Genomic DNA, 21,215 nt, shown 5'->3' with positions numbered 1-21,215 from the left:
TAGAGAAAGCTGTTTGGCCTGGATGGTTATTGATTTCTATTCTGTTCTTCAAACAACAAACATAGAATCGTAGGATGACAGGGAACAGGACCAGAAAAGCCCTTGAGAGCCAGCACCAGGCGATATGCTGGGAGATTTACAGTTGCTGAAAATATTAATCAGTGCTCTTAAACAGTTTCTTCTGTAATGTGCCCAATATATCAGGAGTGAGTTTAAGAGAGATTTGTGAGGGACTGTTCCTCAGGGAGTCTGTGAGCTGAATTATATCTGTGGATGTGCTGACCCACAGTTGAGTATTTCTGATTTACACCCTGTAATTCTCCTTGACTTGCAAGTACTCCTGGAACAAAGGTCAGTAAAAAAGTCTCTGAACAATTATTTACCATTCTGGACAGTAATAGCAATACGTTCTTTCTATCCTAAGGCGCTTTGGCTCCCCTTCCTTCTGCAGCAGCACAGGTTACAGCTGCAGATATGCTGCTGAAATACAGCTACCAAGTTTGTGTTTTGTAACTCGTGCCAATCTCGTACTGAGCTGTTTGCTTTCTGAGTCTGTGCTCTCATCCTTTCTTAGCACTGAGAGCTGCCCTTCACCCTACAGCCCCTTTTAGAGGTTACTCCTACTTTTAACTTATGTCTGGACTGAGGAAACGGATTTTTCAACACATAGATGAGGAGCCAGGATTAATCCAATACTTATTTTGACAGTGATATAAAACCCATAAATGCATGATGCAGTCTAAAAACAACCTGCCTGAGCAATTAGCTCAGTAATCAGACATTTAAAAAACAGTGGCAGAAGAGCAGAGCTACGGATTAAGATGCATGATGATTTTCTTTATTTAATAGAAAAGCATGTGGAATTTTAATTACGATCAGGAGATTTTACGTTTACTGCAAGTACTCATGTGGGTTGCTAACGTGACAACTGTGGTTTGACAAGGAAGGACCACACAAAGCAAGACTTGAAAACTGGCGATAGGAATACAGTGACTATTTCATTTTGGGCCCTGCAAGAGAACACCCATCTGAAATGAATATGTGACAAATAGGGAGTATTGAATTTCTGTGTGAGGAGTTGACAAGTCAGACAAACAGCAGCCATATATTATCTGTGATGGCGAAAAGATCACATCATTTATAACCTTTGAAGCAACAGGAAAACTGAACGCAACATCATCTTATAATGATCTAAGAGAGAACTGTCTCTTTTTTTTTTTCGTCCCTGGTTATATATAGCTGTTAGAGAGGGCCCTGCTGAGCGGAAAATGGAGCATATGATCAAGGGCAGTCCAGCGAGTCAATTTACTGACTAATACTGTAGATTATCATGTCAAATATATAGCACCAGCAGTATGAACAATAATGAAGCCTAGTTTATTTCTTTCCTGTAAATTGAAACGAAGATGTGATTGGAATTGTCACACCCTGGATATATGAGCCAGATTCTCTTAATCATCCAAAACAAATTGCCTTATTCTTTATATTGACGTTTATTTTAGGAGCCATTCCAAGACTGGCAAGCTGAAACCATCTATTTAAATGTGTCAAACACGTTTAAAATATCCTCTAGACAGCTGTCCCCTCAGGTGGTGGTTCAAGGGTCTCGTGCTGCTCCTCTCAGACCCAAAGAAGGGATAACTCGGCCTTTCATCCCATGGGGAGAAATCAGGCAATGCAGAGTCATGCAGAGACACTGCAGATGAGCTCTGGGATCATCGGTAAACCATCCAGCCACAAAGCTGACAGGGCAAAGGACCCCTAGAAGCCCCAGATGGCCATTGAAAGGAGCCTTTCCTTGCCTGGTCTTCTGTCTTCCCATGCCTCAGAGTGTCGGCGAGCAAGCATGAGGAAGAGGATATTGCCAATATTGTGCAGGCTCCATGGTCTTCTTCCATTACTTTTGTTTTCTTTCCCAATTACAGGGACAACATACCCATGTGATTTGTGGGTTTGGTGTTGATCAGTAAGGTGGTATTCTCTGTAATGTCAAACTGAACACCACCTCAAGAGGAGGTGCAGTTAGCAATCTGGTAAAATTTCCACTCCATACACAAGGGGTTCATTTTAATTTAGCTGTACAATACCAGGCTTCGTGTGTTTTACTGGTGTCCAAGCTCCAGGTGAAAGTCTGCTCTCCTTTTGGTCTGTCAAAATTCTAGCATGCGAAAAACTTAGGGAAGTAACATTTGAATTGCAAGTAACTGCCATTCCTTCAGGGATAAAAAGAGTACATGATCAATGTTATTGATTTCTAAACTCCTTTCTCTAAGAAGAAAGCTGAGAGTAATTGGAAAGACATTTACTAACTGTTTGCTAAAGATAAGTCACAAAGCCCAAATATTGCTTATCTGTTAAGTATAATTTCCTGAAGGTGGTGTGTAAACTAATACAGAAATTAGCACAGTGTTATAATTTTAGCACATATAAGGAAAAGCAGATGGTACTGCTTTGATTGGACATGTCATTGGAGTACTCCAGAGAATGCCAAATCTTTAATCTATTACTATTTGCATATACTACCACGTTACTCAGTTTTCAGTAGACTAGAACAACATGTACTATGCACAAACGACTCTTTTTGCTGAGCTTTAAACTTAGAATAAAAACGAAATCCCCCTTGCTGGTTTTGCAGCACTCACTGTGTTCATTTTCCAAATGGTTCCTGTTGCATGTTCTGGGTGGTCAGAACAAAGGCACAGACTGCTCCCTGGGCCAATGCACTCGACAATCTTCAGCTTTCTGTGCCAGCAACAGGGCACGCTGTATGTCATGAACAGTAGTACAAATGAGAAGCGATACATTTCAAAATGCTTTGTGGTACTGGAAACTCTTTGAGCAATTAGGAGCTCTGCAGATATCCAAAAGTGGAAGGTTTTAATTTTTAAAAAATCAGCCATTTCCTGGTTATTCTTGAAAGGTAGAATAACACCTTTCAGTTCAGAGGTTGTCTTGGCAAGGTGGAGCTCTACTTTTATGCTTTGTCTTTTCTTTGGAGGAAGAGAATTTGGCTGCAAAGAGCAGAAAGGGGCAAGAGCGGACAGGGGTTCAGGAAGGAACTGAATTTTGCAAGCAGAAGGTGGAGGTTGCATATTTGGGAATCAGTGAGGATGAAAGCATCAAAGAGGAGGTAGGCAAGAGCAGAACTGGGAATTAGTGAGGCAAAATACGTGGTAGAAAAAAGTAGAAAAGGAGTCAAGAAGAGAAGAGAGAGGTGCAGAAGGAAGGAGACGGGGAAGCAAAAGGACCAAAAGTAGCTATAGAATACCGTTTCCTTAATCAGTTTTCCTGTGTTTCACATTAGTGGTTTTAAGACGCCATTCATGTTTCCAGCTCAGAGGACAAACAAATCAGGTTAATGCCCACTCGTTATAAACACGCAGTGTGTGTGATATCCTATCGTGCAGTATTTAGGCTGTCCCCAAACCCAGCATCTTGTCTGATCCTGGTAGAGTGCTCCCGCCTGGTACTCACCAGGCTGTTGGGTGTCCAGCGAAGTAGAAACCCGTGCTGCGGGGTCTCCCTTTTCCTGGGGGGTCTCCTGCACTGCTTCATTCTCTGGCTTATTGGCATATTTTCTGAACACGATCCTTTCCCAGGTGTTATTCCCTCACAAAAGTAGGACCTCAAGGTCAGGTGGTTGTAGGCCCTCAAGGTGAGTCCTGACCTCTTCAGTATATCCAAGGACAGGCTTCTCCAGAGCTCCAGCACTGCAAACACTGATTTAGAATTACTCCAGGACACATAAAAGATGAAACATACAACATGTATGTACAGCATATGCTATGCTGGCATAGCAGCTCTTTCTTTTGGTGTTATTCTTGCGCTCTCTCCTCTAGATAAATTAATCAGACATTTCTTCTCCCATTTTCCCTGATATTCTTGAGCAAAACTTGGGTTCAGATGAGCGTCTGAGATCCTCTCCCCAAAATACCTCTTCCACTGCTATAGCCACGCTTCTGTGTTTCATCTGCCTGTACCTCTCAGTACTGACTTTTCTTACATACTATTAAATCTATGGTTTCAGGTTGTCCTTTAATCAGTTTTGCCAAGTAATAGAAGTCCATCACCAGGTGATCTGTTGCTTAGCTACTGGCCTGGGCAGATGGTCCTCCTGGAGAGGTGCCAGCATCCCACCAAAGAGCCTGTTCATGGGCAGAGAGGATTTGGAAGGTTTAATGACCCTTGCCCATGTGTTCTGTATCCCTGCTCCTTAGAACCACATTCCCATCTGAAGAGGAAAAGCTAGCAGAAAAGTTAGCATTTTGAGAAGTTATTCAAAATGGAGTTTGCAGTTTGATAAACACTCTGGAGAGAACTCCTAACCTTAAGCTGGAAGCCAAAACTTCTCACTAGGTAGACTTCCCACTAACAGACACCTTTAGGGAATACAAAAGGTATTAAATGACTAAATTAAGTAGATGCCCACATGTATATGTATGTACACATACCTACATGAGTGGGTGCATACAGACTGTGTGAGTGTGTATATTCATGTGTGTGTGTGTGTGTGTGTAATACAGTAAAAGAAAAACTGTCAAACCCATTTTAAATGAAAACTTATTTCATTTCTGTTGTATGCATACTTCCAATGACCTTGTAGGATTTGTGGGTTTATTACTTACCAGATGAGAAAAAAAAACCCCAACAATTCTGTGTAAAGATTGCTCTATCAAGTTGCTGTAGCATTGAGTGCCATTGATTTTTACCTCATGATGAATGTTTATTTTGCTGTGAATAAATATCAGAGTTTTATAGAGCAACCCTCATAGAAGCAAATCAAAATGAAAATACAGAAGTCTATTTGTGTAGTAAATTTCTAACACATTCAGTCAAGATGTTTCTAAGATGCAACAATTTAATTTTAGAAACAAGTTTGAAGTGCAGATAGCTGGCAAATACTTTGTTTAACCCAATCATGCTTCAGAACTATGTAAAAACAGCTAGAGAAATCCACATTGAGATCTTGGCTAACAACAAGAATTAAATGATATGCAAAACCAGAAAGGATAATCTGTGTAATAGAAGATAACAAAAGTGACCTCAAAACATTATTTATTGGAAGTCTAGTATTAAGAACTGATAACTGGAAAAGGAAGGCGTTTATTTATCAGTTGGCTTGTCTTCTCAGGAAAAAAAAAAGCCCACGAAACATAAAATTTGCATGTGAACACTTTAAGGTTATTCAGATATTCTTGACTATTTTTAGTGACATAATTTAAATTATTAATATAATTTGCAATATTTAATTTGTTTTGTGCAGTATTTGCATAAATTAAATGCGCGAATGTCTGAGAAAGCTCTGGTAATCTCCGTCTGCGTTTGTTGGCGTTTGTTCTGTGTGTTGTTGTAGCAAATGGCTTGAAGGAGAGAATCCACCAACAGAGAGGAAAAAAGCCTATTCCTTCCCCTTCCCTTTCCCAGCACGGAGTGGGAGACAGCTAGTGCTCAGCAAGGGCACGGATGCCCCAGGTCCCAGCGCTCCGTCCCCGGCCCTGGCCCAGGCAGGGAGGATGGCGTCCGCTGTCCCTGGCCGGCCGCAGGGTGGAAAACCAGGGGAGCTGAGGGAACCAAACCCCAACCCTCAAAAAGCGCCCAGCAATACATTGTTCGAGAGCGGGATCTGCAAGAATCAAATCACGAGTGCCATTTATGGGCCCTGTGTGCACATATACACTTTTTCTTTTTTTTTTTCTTATTTTTGACTGTTTGACAAATGAAGTACTCTGAGATGCCATGGTCAGGGCACAGGGGGGCTCTAACAAAGTCATCTAAGATGATTACAGCCGAGGCAGAGGCCAGTGAGAAATTTCCCAAAGGTGCAATAAAAACCATCTTCCCCAAAATATTTAAATCTGCTTGGAGAAAAGCACCGGAGAACCTAATGGGAAAAATCCTGCAGAGGCGAGCCCTGGGGTATCCCGCTCGGTGACCAGGAGCTCCGGTGCCCTCGTGCTGCGGTGGCCGTTTCCCCAAGCCGGTGGCACAGCCGGGGACACCGTGACCCCTCGTCCCGGGGTGGCACTTAGTGGTGGCGTTGGCCCTGCAGCAGGTTTTGGGGCAGGAAAGTGCTGAATTCTGCGGCTGGGGCTTGAACAGTGCCAACAGGAGGCAGGTGAGAGAGTCTGCTCGTGCCCCGTGTCATCTCTTGTGGGGCAGATGTTCAGCAGAAAGCAAGAGAAAGCTGGAAAGGTGAATTTAAGGTACGTTTCCCTCAGTGTTTTAGGTTTTTGAGTTTCTAAAACTTTAACACATACAATCTTGCTTTACATGGTTTTGCTTTGATGTGCCCATTAACCACTATTCCATGTTCTAGCTGAAATAGTCGCCACATATTTTAACATTAGCTTTGCAGTTTGCTCAGCCTTGCATGCAGACAGCATGAGCAGAAGTTAGTTGCCCTGTATCTGACAGATTTCTGGTCAGAGCAGATTATCCTTCAAATCTAGGTCATTAACATGTATTTGTCTGATGTAAAACAGACTAATGTGCCACTCCCACTGATAAACCAGACAACCTCTGCTTTCATCACAGACAGACTGGCGGAAGAGTTATCCAAGAGAAGTCAAGTGTCCAGACTTCACTGTCCCAAAAGGATTTAATATCCAGGCAAATTATGTCTATAAGATGCTCACAGATCACTGTGTCTGAATATTTTAAGGCATTTCTTTCATTTAAAACAAAGGGAAACCAAGACACTGTGTCAGGAATAGATATGCTGTTATTTAGGAGCTGTAACTCTCTATCATAACATCTATGATGCTTTGCAAAACAGCAGTTCCTCTGGTTCTCCCTCCCTTCCCCAAAATTAAAATATTAATTACATTATATATAAAACATGAAGTTGAATACGAAATTTACATTAACTGCATTTGCAAAATTGAGAGAAGGAAGCCTTGCTTTACTAACGAAAAAGGGAGATTTTTTTTCTTTTTAACAAACTGATCACCCTTACTGACTGTATAATCTTCATTATTAAAATAAACCTTGAAAAATTTAGATTCCACTTAAAGATATTTCAAACCAGGAAAATATTTTTGCTCCACAACATGTTTAAATTATGTTACTCTTTCAGTTGGATAATGTTCAATTCCTACTTGAAGAGGGCGAAGCCACATTAACTACCATTTCATTATTGTATTAACAACAGTTCACTTGCTGTTCTTACAGACCAAGTAAGTAAATCACTTATGTTTCAGAGATTCTTCTGCTCTTTCTTGGAGATAGGAGGTATTATTAAACACAGCTTTCTAAACCAAACCTGAATTTGTCCATTGGAAACCCTTACCGAAGACAACAATGACCAATTTCTTTGCTGTTAATTAAAATGTCAGTGCTGTTTATAATACAAGGTCTGTTTTACTTAGATTTTATAAGGCATGAGTGTCCAAATGAGAAAAAACCCCAAACATTAGTGATCAGGAAAATCGGTGTTAAGAGAGGTAGAAAAGCGGTGAACGCCACTGTCACACACAGAATGGTGGGTCCTGAGGGAGCAGCATCACGCAGCAGGATCAGTCAGAGACTGCTTGTGGTTTTGATGAAACATCTTGGTGAATATTTAGGAAAAACAATACTTAGGCCAAATTCTGGGAAGTGTTCGATCTATACTTTGGGCAGGATTGAGGTGAAAAAGTGACAATTTTACATTGCCTTCTGCTCCTGTGAAGCCTGCATTAAGGACGAGTGGGAATGGCATCTGGTATAGGTGAGCTGAGATCCAGAGCTCTCTCTTCAGGGTGGAACAAACAAGACAAGTTTGTTAGTGACCTCTTTATTACCAAATGCCACCAGAGCTTGCTCCCTCTTCCCTTTCACGCCCATCTAAGAAACTGGAACACATAGATTTGCTATATAAGAGTCATCTCTTTCTGTATCAGCAGGATTTAGTCTCAAGGCAGAACTATGTGAAAAGAAAAACATGACACTCAAAGTATAAAAAACTAGGGGAAATGTAAGACATTTCAACATTGGCTCCAGCTCACAGCATATTATCAAGAGGTGGAAAACCTGAATTCCCATAGGACATGCCATTTTTGGTGAGAAGGAGTGGCCTCTCTCCCAGGATCCTTTCTCCAGCAGTGGTCAGGCATGGATATTGAGACAAATTGTATTTAAAAGCTCCAAGACAAACCTAGAAGGACTTTTCTGTCTTCTGAAAATGTCACAGAGTACACTCTGGCATCAACTAAGCTGCACATGGACCTATGAATCTGTGCCATTTTGCCATTTTCATTGTCTGAAATGTTTTCACACAATGGTTTACACACGTAAATGAAAGAAACTTTCTTTTAAAAAATAAATTCTCCCTTTATCCTTCATGGTGTTACTGTGTTTTATCCTATTTCCTGCATTGAAAAAAACCCAACTTTGCTACTTTTGTTATCCCCAAAACATAATCTACTAATTTTTCTTCCATTTATTAATTTTCACCATGATTTTATGATCTCTGTGATATCCTCCCACAAACACAGCTTTTCTAAGATGAAGAGATCTCATCTACTTTGTTTCTCCTCATGCAGAAAAAGTCGTTTATCATCCTTGCTGCTCCTCTTTTATTTTATGTAATTCTGTTATGTCTTTACTGAGTTTGAGTGACCAGAAATGCTCCTTGTGTTCAAAAACCGATCACACTGTCAGTGGATAAAGTGGCAGAATGATGTTTTCTGTCTCGTTTGCCCGTTGCCTGACTGCTGCTTAGCAGAGGACTAATGTTGTCAGAATCATCTACGAGGTAATTCCCCAAACTCCCGTCCGGGACAGAACCAATTTTTAGCCCATTACTGTCTATGCGTAATTAGGCTTATCTTTTGCAATGTGCTTTACCTTGCACTTACCAACCCTGAATTTCATTTACTGCCATTTTGTTACTTAGGCAGTCAGCATTTAGAAATCCTTCAGGAAAGCCTGGCTTAGATTTTTCCACTTTTAATAGCCTGTTTCACCTGTGTACCTTCCCTTGGGAAACTGTCCCAGCTCATTTATAAATCTCTTCCTTGTTACTCGTTCTCATAGAGATTCTTGGGGATTCCCTCCAGTGAATCCCTCAGTTGTGAAATCAGTCTTTTACTCCTAAACTCCATTACTGCCTTTTAAACAGTTCATCTATGAAAGGACCTTCCCTCTTGTCTCCTGACAATTTAGCTTTGTAAGAGCCTTCTGTGGGCAACCAAAGAGAATTCGAAAGTCGAAACATGCTTCTCAGCTGAACTACCTTCATCCCCATACTCTGTGACTACTGAGAACAGAAACCATGTGAGCATGACTGGCTTTGCAAAACCACACTGTGAATTGTGTAAAGTACTGAGAGATGGGAGGTGTCTCAAAATCATAAAGATGATTTAGGAATTAAGTCTCCAAAGCTATTTTGTTGTCTAATTCCTACTGATTCCATTTTGCATTCAAGTCTGAATTTATTGTGGGTTTCTAACGTCATGCTTATAAATGCCAAAAGGAAAATTTCTCTGATGTTCTCTACCCTATACCTAAAATTAATCTCCTATGTCCTTGAAATTTAATTAAACCAGATAGTCTTTTAAATCGTTTGCCCACCATATGTTGGAAAAAGAGTAGCAAAATTAAACAAATAAATCACATCAGAGAGTAAATTAAATACACTGTTTGAAGCCAGCCTCTCTCTCACTTTCCTCATTGTTAAAACTGAGTCAATGCTGACAATAAGCATTTAAAAGTGGTCAGGACAAAGCACTTCAGAATGCATTGTACAGAAAGCTGTGCATGCAAGGCATTGAATGGACTAGATTTTCTAAAGTGTTTTTCCCATTCCTGATTGCTTTGGTGTGAAGCTGGTAGTATGAATTACATTCCAGACCTGATGGAATAGGAATAAAAGCTTTACAAAGATGGAAGATGAAGTAAGAAAACCATGTCAGAAATATAACCCCCCTGATTTACATGTTGCCTACTGTAAAGCTAAGTCAAGAGAATCTAATGCCATTACTTTGTAAAGCACAGAAAATGAATAAACTAATAAAATTTAAATTGAGATGAGTTATCATGAAATTAAAAATTGAGGAAAAAAAAGTAATTCTTGTCTGATGAAAATTGTTTAAAGCCAACACTTAAGCATGTTCGTTATGACACAATAAGATAATACACATAAACCTATGCTGTTGAAAAAACATCTGTAGAAAGCATTTGCCCAAATCTCAGGAAATGTAATTGGTTTTCAAAGGACAGTTCTTCTAAAATACTCAGGAGTGTGAACATCTGAGACGAAACCAGCAAAAGAATGCTTTCATCTTGCGATTTATTTCTTTTCTGTTTCTCATCCTAGCTGGTGACCCTTTTCCCTATGTCTTTATAGAGGACAGATTGAGTTATGACTACATATTATGGAAGACTAACTTCACATCGCTTTAGAAGGATAAAGTTAATGACTTCGATGGCAGTGGATTCTGCCACTCCAGTTGATGTCCAGTGGCTTCCAGCTGCTCTTTGATTTTGGTTTTAGCATCGGTAAAAACATAAATAGCCTGGGATTTAAGCAAGTAAGATCCTGTCTGGTTTAAAATGAGTAAGTTTTATGTGTAATCTGATTAAAATAATGATAGAGATGTTTGCAGAGTCATTTGGACTATTTTACCGGTGACTAAGCTGGTGAACAGCACAGGTTGAAGACTGTCTTTGGATGAGTCTCCATGGGAGGGTATATCAGATGGTATGAACTGAGTATGACCTTGAGAATGAAGAGTATCTCTGCAACCCCACCAGAAGGTACCCTAGGTAGGTTGCCCAGTAGTTTACCAAGCCTCTAGGTTAAAGGAACACATATCCACTGTATTAAGGAACTCGAGGCACTTGAGGCCAGTTCTTCATCTCACATTTTGAAACATGAAAAAAAAGGGTTCTCTTTGTTAAAGGATATAAATTTAGGTTTCTTTCTCTGTGACTATTCCCCAAAATCCTTTATATATAAAAGAATGTTGGAAGATAATCTGAAATGTCGAACTGTAGTTTTGCCATGAGATTATGGTCTTTTGGAGACAGTTTTTTTAACTACATCCGTACTGCTAAAGTAAATCACATTGGGGATTTTATTGCTCCTGAGGCCAGCTGTCACCACATGGCTCATGACCGCAGTGTGTAGCATTATTCCCCAGTGGAGCAGCTTCATCTGGAGGAGAGCTTGTTGACGTGGTCCACGCCAGAGTAAGCTCACCCACAAGCAGCGTGGGCAATGAAGTTCCAGCACTTGGGTTGACCCCCAGCCTCCTTCAGCAGCAGGGAGGAAGTCTTTCTGTCCCTGCTGTTTCATTTTGGGTGGAAGCAGTTTAAGGGCTCAGGGGGCCAGTAGGACACAAGCCCAACTCTGCAGTCTCATGGGAAAAGTATCGTCCTAGGACAGACATGTGGGTCTTGATCTCTGCAGGGTTTCGTTGTTAATTTTCAACACTTTCACTGGCCAGCTTCATAGGAAAGGGCAGAGACCTCACCAGCCTGAGGTCTTTCAGGTGATGTCTGCTGAGGTGGGAGAGCTCTGATGGGGTTGGATCCTGCCTGTGAGACTGCAGATGCTGGCAGCGCTCAGAGGGCAAGTGGGTGCCAGACTGCAAAGCCCTTTTGGCTCCTGGGGGATTTCACTGCTGAAAAATCACACGGTGGTTACGGATCTGCAGCACCTCCAGGGCTGGAGGTGAGGCTGTAAGGGCTGCGGATTTGCTTGCTTCCAGTGGCACTTAGATAATGGCAACAGCCACAGCTTAGGTGTCTCTAGAGCTAAGTTTTTGTAAGAGTGTAATAGCAAACATAGAAACAAGTGGCGAGTAGAAACACAGTGCCGTTCTCTTAATTAATTATTTAGTCTTTGAAAAAAGTTTTTCTGATAAAGGTTGAAAAAAAGCCACGCAAACACACGCTTTTTTGCAACCAGCAAACAGCTCCATGTTGGGAGAACAGGTAACAAACTGATCCAGAGATTTATTGGGGAGAAGGAGATTCAAATCTGCTCTAGCAGAGAAGGAAACTGAGCATGTGCTCCTCATACCCCAGGTGAATGCTGTACCTCTTGTATCCAGGCTAAATCAGCATCTACTGCAGTTCTAAACAAAAACCTAGCATGGGGACTGGGCACAATTCTCTCTGAGTTTTGAGAGAAAGAAGTGGCATGGCCAACTGTCTTGGGGGGAGAAGCAGGGCTCTAAATCCCATCAGGAAATAAAGGTTGGGTGCTGAAGACCTGAAAGAATGTGATTTAAACATCCCTGTCCCTAACCTCAGGTGGTTTCCCACTTGAGTTACAACAGTGTAAGCTCAAAAGCAGGGCTGTGGCATTGAAGATGAATTGCTCAGCCCCATGTAACAAAGCTGCGACCCAGCAGGACACAGTGGAAGTCGGGATTCTCCAAGTCCTGCGTTAAGCTTAGTACCTTTTTTTTTTTCCTCCCATAGATCCCTCAGGAGTAACAGAAAATATTTTTTTAAAAAAATGAATGAAGTACATATGGCAACACAGCTGCTGAAAATCTGTTACTCTTTTTAATCACCCCTCGTGTCCTGGGCATGCATTTTATCCTTCAAACTCAGTAAAAGGGAAAGCGTTGTGAGGAAGGCAGCTCCCTGTATTATTGGGGGACTTTGTGGTGTTATTAAGTCATACAAGAGAAGCCTTGCCTGTAAGACTATCCAGAACTTAGGTCTCAGTGGGTTCATCTTTAAAATACTCTACATATTTATAATCACTAGGACAAGCAGAATTTCAGAGTTTTCACAGAGGGACTGCAAACTGTAAATAAATAAACTTGGAAAAGGAGAGGACCATGCTTCTTTTTCTTAATGATGGTGAGCTTTTGAAAAGAAAGGGATATAAAGTCTGGATAAGTATTCAAACAGCCTTGCAATACCGCAGTTTTCCACCTGCTCAGAGGTACACTGTAGAAGAGTCCTCAGGCTGAAGTGACAGGAGCTCCAAAGCACTGTTTGCTGCCTATTCTCCTTCCATAAGCACTAAATGTCATAAGCAGTCAGAGCAACTATTTCTTATTTGGTAGCCTTGGATCACGCTACTTGTTATTCACGTTTGCATGTCAGCTGCAAGGTAAGGAGAGCAAGTGTGGTGATATATTCAATTCCAATGCTGGAGCTGGGGAGAGAAAAAATGCAATTATTGAAAGAGGTTCTTCTGTGAAGGAGCAGTGATTTACATCCTGAATAGGTGTAAATTATCCTCCCTCCCCACCCCCAAGTTCAGCAAATGTACTCCTTATTCAATATCTTGCTGCTGTGATGTTTTTTTCTTTGCAGTCTCCAATTCTCTGTTAAGATCAGAAGGCTGTCGTTTAGTGAGAGATACGGGGGAGTACTCCTTCTGAGGGAGTGGGCTCCCTGTGAGCCCAAGAAGCAGTCATTTTAAGTCAACAATGAAGTATTAGTCGGTCGAAGGTCTTTAACTAGGTCAAGCTGCTGGACCTACAATTCATCCCTGCTGGAATGAAAAAGAATAGAGCTGCTTGTATGTTGGTTTTGAATCCTTCATGGAGGGCTGCCAGTAACTGTTAACTTGTGTATTATTGTGCTATCAGACAGGAGAAACGGCAGTGAGAATTTACCAGCACAGTCACAAACCTTTCATCACACAGTTATCATGGTGACAAAGTTCAGTGGTAGTTACTCACCTCTCCAAAAACAAATAGTATCCACTCAGACAAGAGAGAATGGATTTCTGCAAGATGGTGCTATATTAGCTCACGCTATTGCACCTAAGTCCCAGTTACCACTAAATCCAAGTGCCCAGTGTACTTTGAAGTACTGATTGTCAGAGTGCTCCTGTAAGCAAGGAGGGACCATGATCTATCCTTGTTTCGTAGGTCAGAGACGGAGGTGTGAGGCTGTGGTTAGCTGGATACACATTGCCGTGAGCTTGAGCCCCTGGATCTCCGGGTCATTCAGTTCAACCTGGCTGGAACAGACTCTCTGCTACCACCATGACCATGTTTCCTCCCCACAGCAAGCCCGATAGCGAAGAGAAACCTGTGGAGTCAGATATCTTCCCTATGGGGTTGGGATACAGCTTGCTGCTTAGGGTACTTGATTTAGCCATAGCTAGAAAAATTAAAGCTCTGATTCACAGACACTGGCAATCACCTAATTTCCATGTATTTTTGTGTGAGTTTTGCTTGCTTGTCTTTGAAACGTGGACTTTGTATCACAGCTTAACCAGCTAATTTGCTTAGATGCTTTAGAGGGGTGCACCTCAACTACTCAAGTATATGGCGTGCTTGATAGACAGGTGATTGTGTGTCTTATTTGTCTTCTTTATCCTCCAGGAAGATGAAGTTGCTCGTGACAGTCGATTCAATTTCAGTGGCTATGGCATGGGTCACTGCCTCCAAGTCAAAGATGGCACAGCAGTCAAGGCAACTCCACCCAATCCACCTCCGGCACCACCAAAGGATTCAGATTCCATCAAAAAGAAGTTTGTTGACCGTGCAAAAAGGATTGATACAATATCCCGTGCTGCATTCCCACTCGCCTTCCTCATTTTCAACATCTTTTACTGGATTACATACAAAATTATACGGCATGAGGACATTCACAAGAAATAGGCAACTCTGGTTTGCCAGGACTTCTTAGCCAAAGTGATCCACATGTAAATAAACAGTGAAATGTCTTTCTGTCATTTGGACTAAGGGTTTCTTCCCCCCCCCCCCCAGGACACTGAAGAAAAAATGAACAAAGAGGAAAAGAAGTATAGAAGGAAAAGTGATTGCATGAAAAAATATGCCGTGAGACCAGACAATGAGGGTTCCCCCATGTACTCTCAGTGTTGTTCTTCCAGATTCAGCATTGATAAGGCATCTGTAAATGGGGCCAAATTTTACCCAGCTTTATCACCAAGATATTATCTTTCAAAACAAAAGAGAATCAGAAAACAAGCAATTCTCCTAAAACATCTACCAAGAGACTGTGGTGGCTACAGTACAGTGAGTTATAAGAGGACCAAACTTTTTCAGGATAATGTTGCCTTTCTATTTGAAACAAGTCTACTGAGCTACATTCCATGACCATGTCTGTAGTTAGCGGTTTCACCAAGGAGTCCTTTTGTGGGTTGTAAATTATTTCTACTGATAGGGGAGAGGGAAAAAAAAACAGAAAAAAAAAATTTATACTTTATTATCCTTGTGGGTGTGCATTTTAATATTATCTTGCTTTACTAGAATTGTAATTTTGGAGTTGAACTTGTGTGTCGTGTGATTTATTTGATAGTTGACACTCCAAAACCAGTGAAACTGCCCGGTTCATTTTTGTTGGAAGACAGTGCACTTACTTCATTTTATTTCTGCTGATTTTACATGCAACTTGAGGTGCCAAACTGTATTTTACCTATTGTGCTACCCTGTACCACACTACTTAGTAAGAACTTGTTTCCTCAAAGGTGTAGCTCAGTTTAGCATTGAGTTTCTATTACTGCTCTCATTGTAGCTGCAATCAATAGCTCTATAGGTAAACACAACTTGTTTACAGACCTCCAATTTATATCTTTACTCAAAGTGGCTATCATTTTAAATATCATTAATTAACCTAAGAATTTTAAAACTGTACTGTGATTTTCAGAACCTGTTACCTTTTGGTGCCGGATCTGCGTTATTCAAATCCTTGCTACATGTTTTAAAGTAGAAAATTAAAAAAAAAAAAAAAAAAGATGGTATTTTTGCTTACACAGAAGAAGACAACCTGTAACATAAGATGAATCAAACATTAAAATTTTACACTTGCTGTAAAAGGGTTTATTAAAAAAAGGTATTTGTTCAATTTCAATAAAGCTAAATGTGGTACTAACATTTCTTCCCTCTTTTCTTCATTTGCAGCAGCAGGGCTGTTTGCGCCAGGTCCCAGCTCTTCCACCACTCTGTCAGCAGAAAGAGGGTGAAAAGCAACCTTCTGCTGACCTGGCTTAGCACGCCAAATTTTGCTATCTATCCTACAGCAAAGGTGCTGTTGCAGCCCCTGGGAGTATGTCAAGGACTGTCTCAGAAATGTGGCCAGCATATGACAGGAACATTTGCAGAACATTTATATTTGTGAAGGCAGGCCCTGGGGGAGGAGGCACGCCGCTCCCTGCCCACCACATCCATGCACGGCAAGAAGCACACCTCAGCTTCGCACGTGCTGTGCCCGGCTTGGGGGTACCCTAAACTTTCTCCTGACTTTCTTACAGCTTCATCACTTTGGTGAGCTGAAGGACATGCTGAGATGGCCTGTGTCAGGAGCCTCATGTAGACGACATAATGACCAATAGTTTAAAAGCAGATTAAATTGCATCCAGTTCTCTGCCCTTCCCTCGAGAGGCCAAAATACACACCCTGAACCTGCCTGGCATAGACGTTTTTTCCGCCTCCTGTAGTGAGATATGGTACAGAGACATACTGTACCTGCAGCATGTCTGACTCCACTTTGAGTCCTGGACCAGCTTCTGGCGAGAGGTTGTGGATGCAGGTACCAGAGCCTGGCAAGGCTGTGTTGGGGTGGGGGGTCCATCTGTGTGTGTCTGTGTGTCCTCATCCCTCTCCACACAGCTGGCTGTAACTACCAGGCTTTGTTCCTCTCCCAGGACCGGGGAGGGAATCTAGAGATCTTCACAAGCCTGATTCCCAAACAGTTACGTAGATTAATGGCAAAAAGCCATTTGCACATTTTATCTCCCCACACCCTGTGGACTCTCCTGTCCCTTACACCCGTGACGGAATTGGCAACGGTCATCTTCATCTCTTTGAGACCGTGGATCCAGATGTGTCTGACAGCCCTGGAAGGGGGAACCAGTGAGAACTCAAGACAACTGTCCAAACTATTTTGGTTTGCATAATAAGCTTTTGACTCAAATTTAGGTATCATAATATTTGTAATTTTTATACTACAAGATTTGCTTTTATTCTTTTTTAAAAAGTGGAACAGTATTTTATTAATGGATAATGTAGTAGAGGAAAACCCCAGCGCAATCCTAGTCCCATGAGCTCCGGCAGGGCGAGGATACCCAGCTGTAAGCTGTGCTTGTATAGGAGGTTAGGAGCCTTCATTGGTACATAAACATTCAGAGCTCACTTCTACCAGCCCCTCGTTCCAGAAACTGTGCTTTAAATGAAGGTGTAATGTCAGGATTAATGTTAATCCTCAGTGCCCAGATGTGTTGCTAATGAATGTCAGAACCAATTGCTCATAGCTCCCCCGTATGACCGCAGACCACTGCAACAGGAATGCAAAACTATTCTCAGCTGATGGATGTTTATATGTCCCTTTTTGTGGTAAAGCTCATGTGCCTCCAGCATCCACATCACAAATTCACCTGCACACTTTGCAGGGCTTGGCTATTAGCATTGAATAAATAGTTTGCTGAAATATTCTACTGATCGGATTTGAGGTATGCTGACAGTATCCATGGGAAGATTGCTCCACTCTTGCCTTGTATATAAACTTAGGTCCAGTTATGGGAGTAACCTGTGCACAAAATCCTTACAGATCTCTCTCTTTTTGAAGACAGACAGAATTTATAGCTACACAGCAATTAGTTGTGAATCTTGATATTATCTGACTAAATTTTGGACATAAATGATGCATGCAAGTGGACAAGGCCTACCAAACATGGCTATTAGGAATGGCCACATGATGCAGAAGAGTTCTCAGCGTGCTGGTCAGTGGCCTGTGAACTGTCTCACACGGAGATGGTTTGATACCACACGGGTATCAAAGAACAAGGCTGGCACCAGAAAGATGTATATTGGCTGAGAAACTGCCTGCAGATAAAAAGTCGGGTAACAAGGGTAGCAGGACTTACAGAAAGACGTGCCTTTCCTAAACAAATGCTCAGTAGGGTTATCAGAGAAACAAGACTCAAAAACCAGTCACCTTGCACTCAGAGAAGTAGCAGAATTAAATAATGAAGCAGTTTCATTTCTAGACACTATTGTAAGAGGAAAAAGAATGGCTTAGAAAATAAGTCCCGGACAAATAGCCTTCATGAAGCAGAAGACACAGCGGGATGGAAGGAAAGAGCCCGGGGATTAATTCTGAAAAGCTTCCGGACATATTGGAAAACCCGCAGGTTACAATTCTAGCTGGTAAGATAAAATGAAGCCCTAGGGCATTTAAACGACTTGCATTTAGCTATAGAACTATTATGATGACTTCTAATTTATCAAGAAAGATTAAAAAGCTTTAAGCATGCCTTTAAAGGATGCAACATCAGGTCAGGTCATTGGCATCCTGTTGTTACAGGCTGGACCTGAGTGGTTCAGTACTCAAGGAGAAAGGTTTAGCCATCTCTCACCAGATAGATGCTGTCATGCGCTGTGATAAAGCCTAATCAATAAAACAGATCTTTAAGAAAAACCTTGTTGCAATAGGAGGAAAGTGGGGAAAAAGTGCAATATGAGATGAGAGATCTCTTTTGTTCCTCTTTCCTGTTTCTTTCTCTCCATATTTTTTCAGGCAGCAGGGCCATCACTTGTGATGTACTGAATCATAGGTGATAGCTGGTGTAGCAATAGAGGCTTTTGGAGTCTATGATATGAGATACCAGCAATTCATAACTGCTGGCGGACAACACAATGCCTGTGGAGTCAGATTTTTCATGTGCTGCAGAGGTGAGGAGTAAGGGCCAACCCCATTCTTCCACAGTCATTAAGACTTTCTCACTCTGCTTCCCTTCTTCCCAAGCATGAGATGCTGAAGGTAACAGGAAAGAGCTGATGGAAAAATAATGTTTGTCTACTGCAGGCTGAACTGCTACAGCCCTTCATCTTTGTGCAGACCTGTTATTGACGTTGTTGGCACAGGAGCTGCTGAACAAACGTGAGGCACCAGCCAAAATTTACGGCTGACATTACTGAAAATTTTGTGGAGGAATCTGGAACTAATCTTTGAGATTACGGGCATGGGCATTTCCTGGGAAGGGCTCTCACTGGGCTGAATTGGTGTCTTTGGCTCAGGAACAGGATTCTGCATCACCTGGAAGTCACATTTCATGAACTTCAAAAAGATCTGACCCAGTACAATACTGACATTCTATATTTAGAAATATATTTCTAAATACAGAAAAATATATTTGCTGTGGGGGCATAAAAAGTATATGCACAGCTTTCTAATCCTTATTCCTTTAAAATTAGAACACAGCAAGGAACAGAGAAACAAAAGCTGTAGGATAAGCTTTCCATTGCACAAAATAATACAAAAATAATTTTTATCAATTTATTCATTTTCATTATCTATAATATAGTAGCTGTGGAAAATAAGTTTCTGCCAGACTTTCAAAGTAACTTGTTCTAATGCTTTTTGACATAGACGTTTGTGTCTTACAATATTTTGGAAAGCTAGAAAACCAAAGCCAAGGCTGCCTAGAGGAACTCCTGCCTGGGAGAATAATCTGAGCAAAGTCACGCTTTCTCCATAAATGCCCCTTACAGATTTTACTTTAAAAATTAATCTTCTCTGGTTTGACAGGAAGAGAAAAAGAAGATATTTATGCCATTTGAAGATACTTTTCCTACTTTTGCAGAGAAAATGTGAAATGTCATCACATTTAGGGCTAAGCTGCAGAACAAGAGCAATTTCACCAGTTCCAGACAAACTCATCTAGCCAATTTACTTCCAATTCCAATGCAGTGCTCACTGAAATCAGAAGGAAAAAAAAAAAAGAAAGAAAAAAAAGTGCTTCATTGACTTCAATAGCTTCTAGATCAGTCCCTAATGAAGGATAAATTTCCAAAGCTAAGCACTAGAAATAATCTGGGAGGGAAAATATTCAGAGTGGATTAGCTCTGTTCAGTATCCTCTAAGGAGGAATAGAAACTTGAGTCAAAATAAGCATCTCAGATAATAATTAGGAAAACTGACTTTGTGAAATGCATACACTCAGTTCTTTAAGTTCCCACTGAAACAAACACGCTAAATTATTATCTTTGCTATGGAGAAACCCTGTGAGGCAATATTAATAAAAAAGCAGTGAATTCTGGGGATTCTGACAGCATTTTACTTGTGCTAAAAACTAGGATTTCACTGGGACAAATTATATAAAATCCTCTCTAGTCATCTGAACAGCTGTATAACTAATTCAAAACCAGCTTTTCCAGCTTACTATAAGACCTGAACCTGACTTTCAGCAGAGTGGGCTCCTGTTGCTGGGGTCGGCAGGCAGCACGTGCCATGCCAGGGAGATGCCAGCTGGACGCATTGCTCCTCTTTCCACTGCCCGGGAAAAATGGCAAGACCCCTGAGGGTGCACGGGGGGAATATATTCCTCAGCAGCCCTTACTGAAAATGCATTTACACAGAGGGGTTGAAGGATTCACAGATTTCCACTTTCCCTTTGCCGTGGCATGAATCCGTTTTCCCTAAGGTGATGCAGAGTGCTGCCCTTGACATCACAGGGTCAGGCCCATGGCTGGACATGTCTGGAAATCCCATCTTTGCCCCTTTGGTCCTGGGGAATTCCCTTCTTTCAGCTGCAAGTCCTCTTTGTCTGCTGCAAAGGGACCCCGGTGCACAGCAAATGAGATGTGCCATTGAAAAACAGCTTTGGCGGTCATTACACAGCACCCCACAGCTCCTGAGCAGGGAGACGAGAGCGGAGAAGACAGGATGCTCCGCCGGTGCTTGGCGTGGGAGAAGGACCACGTGCGCAAGGATGCCTCTCCTCACCCCCGAGAGCCCAAACCTGGGACATACTCTCCAGAAGGTCCTCTGGGGCTCACAGATGAGGCTTACAGCACATCCCGAAGCTGAGCGCATTGTGGGGGCTGAACCTGGTTCCAGTGCTGCTCAGAGACCCCAGAGACCCGGCACATTCAGCCTATCCCACCCCCTGAGATGTTGAATGGGGTTGCAGCTGTGGCTGCAGAAATAGTTCGAAAGACTGCAGCACTCAGAAAACATCTTCCCTGCTTTCCCTTTACTCCAAGAAGAGAAAAGAGCTATGCCAATGCGAGCAACAGAAACTAAATCCAATGTGTGATTGGTATTTGCAGCAGTGCTAAAGACCCTCGTGTGAGGATGTGTCCCCACAGTAGCCTGGGCAATGCCTGGTTTTTCTGACCCAGGTGCCAGAAGAGTGCAGCAAGGGATTTGAGGAGCGCAAGGGCTGGTGCAAGAAGAGAGGGAGCTCAAGGGTGCTGGCAGTGGGGAGATGTGGGAATGAGCCGGTCAACACAGACACCATCTCAGGCTGCTCTGCAAGCCTGGCCTGAGGTAAGAGCCCACTGTGCCCA

At 41.9% G+C, this 21,215-nt stretch overlaps 1 protein-coding gene across 6 annotated transcripts in view; it reads left to right on the top strand.

Annotated features, from left to right (window-relative positions):
* Nucleotides 1–15,800, top strand: part of GLRA2 (glycine receptor alpha 2) — a 135,357-nt gene extending 119,557 nt beyond the window's left edge. For all 6 annotated transcript variants that reach the window (XM_069770355.1, XM_069770356.1, XM_069770354.1 and 3 more), the window contains one exon: nucleotides 14,286–15,800. In XM_069770355.1, the coding sequence (XP_069626456.1) occupies nucleotides 14,286–14,564 (279 nt within the window). In that variant the 3' untranslated portion in view covers nucleotides 14,565–15,800. The remainder of the gene's footprint in view (nucleotides 1–14,285) is intronic.
* Nucleotides 15,801–21,215: the final 5,415 nt, after the last annotated feature.

This window comes from Haliaeetus albicilla, chromosome 25 (assembly GCF_947461875.1).
Source record: "Haliaeetus albicilla chromosome 25, bHalAlb1.1, whole genome shotgun sequence".
NCBI classification, from domain to species: domain Eukaryota; kingdom Metazoa; phylum Chordata; class Aves; order Accipitriformes; family Accipitridae; genus Haliaeetus; species Haliaeetus albicilla.
Note: the sequence above shows the minus strand (reverse complement) of the source record. Positions and strands in the feature narration are given on the sequence as shown.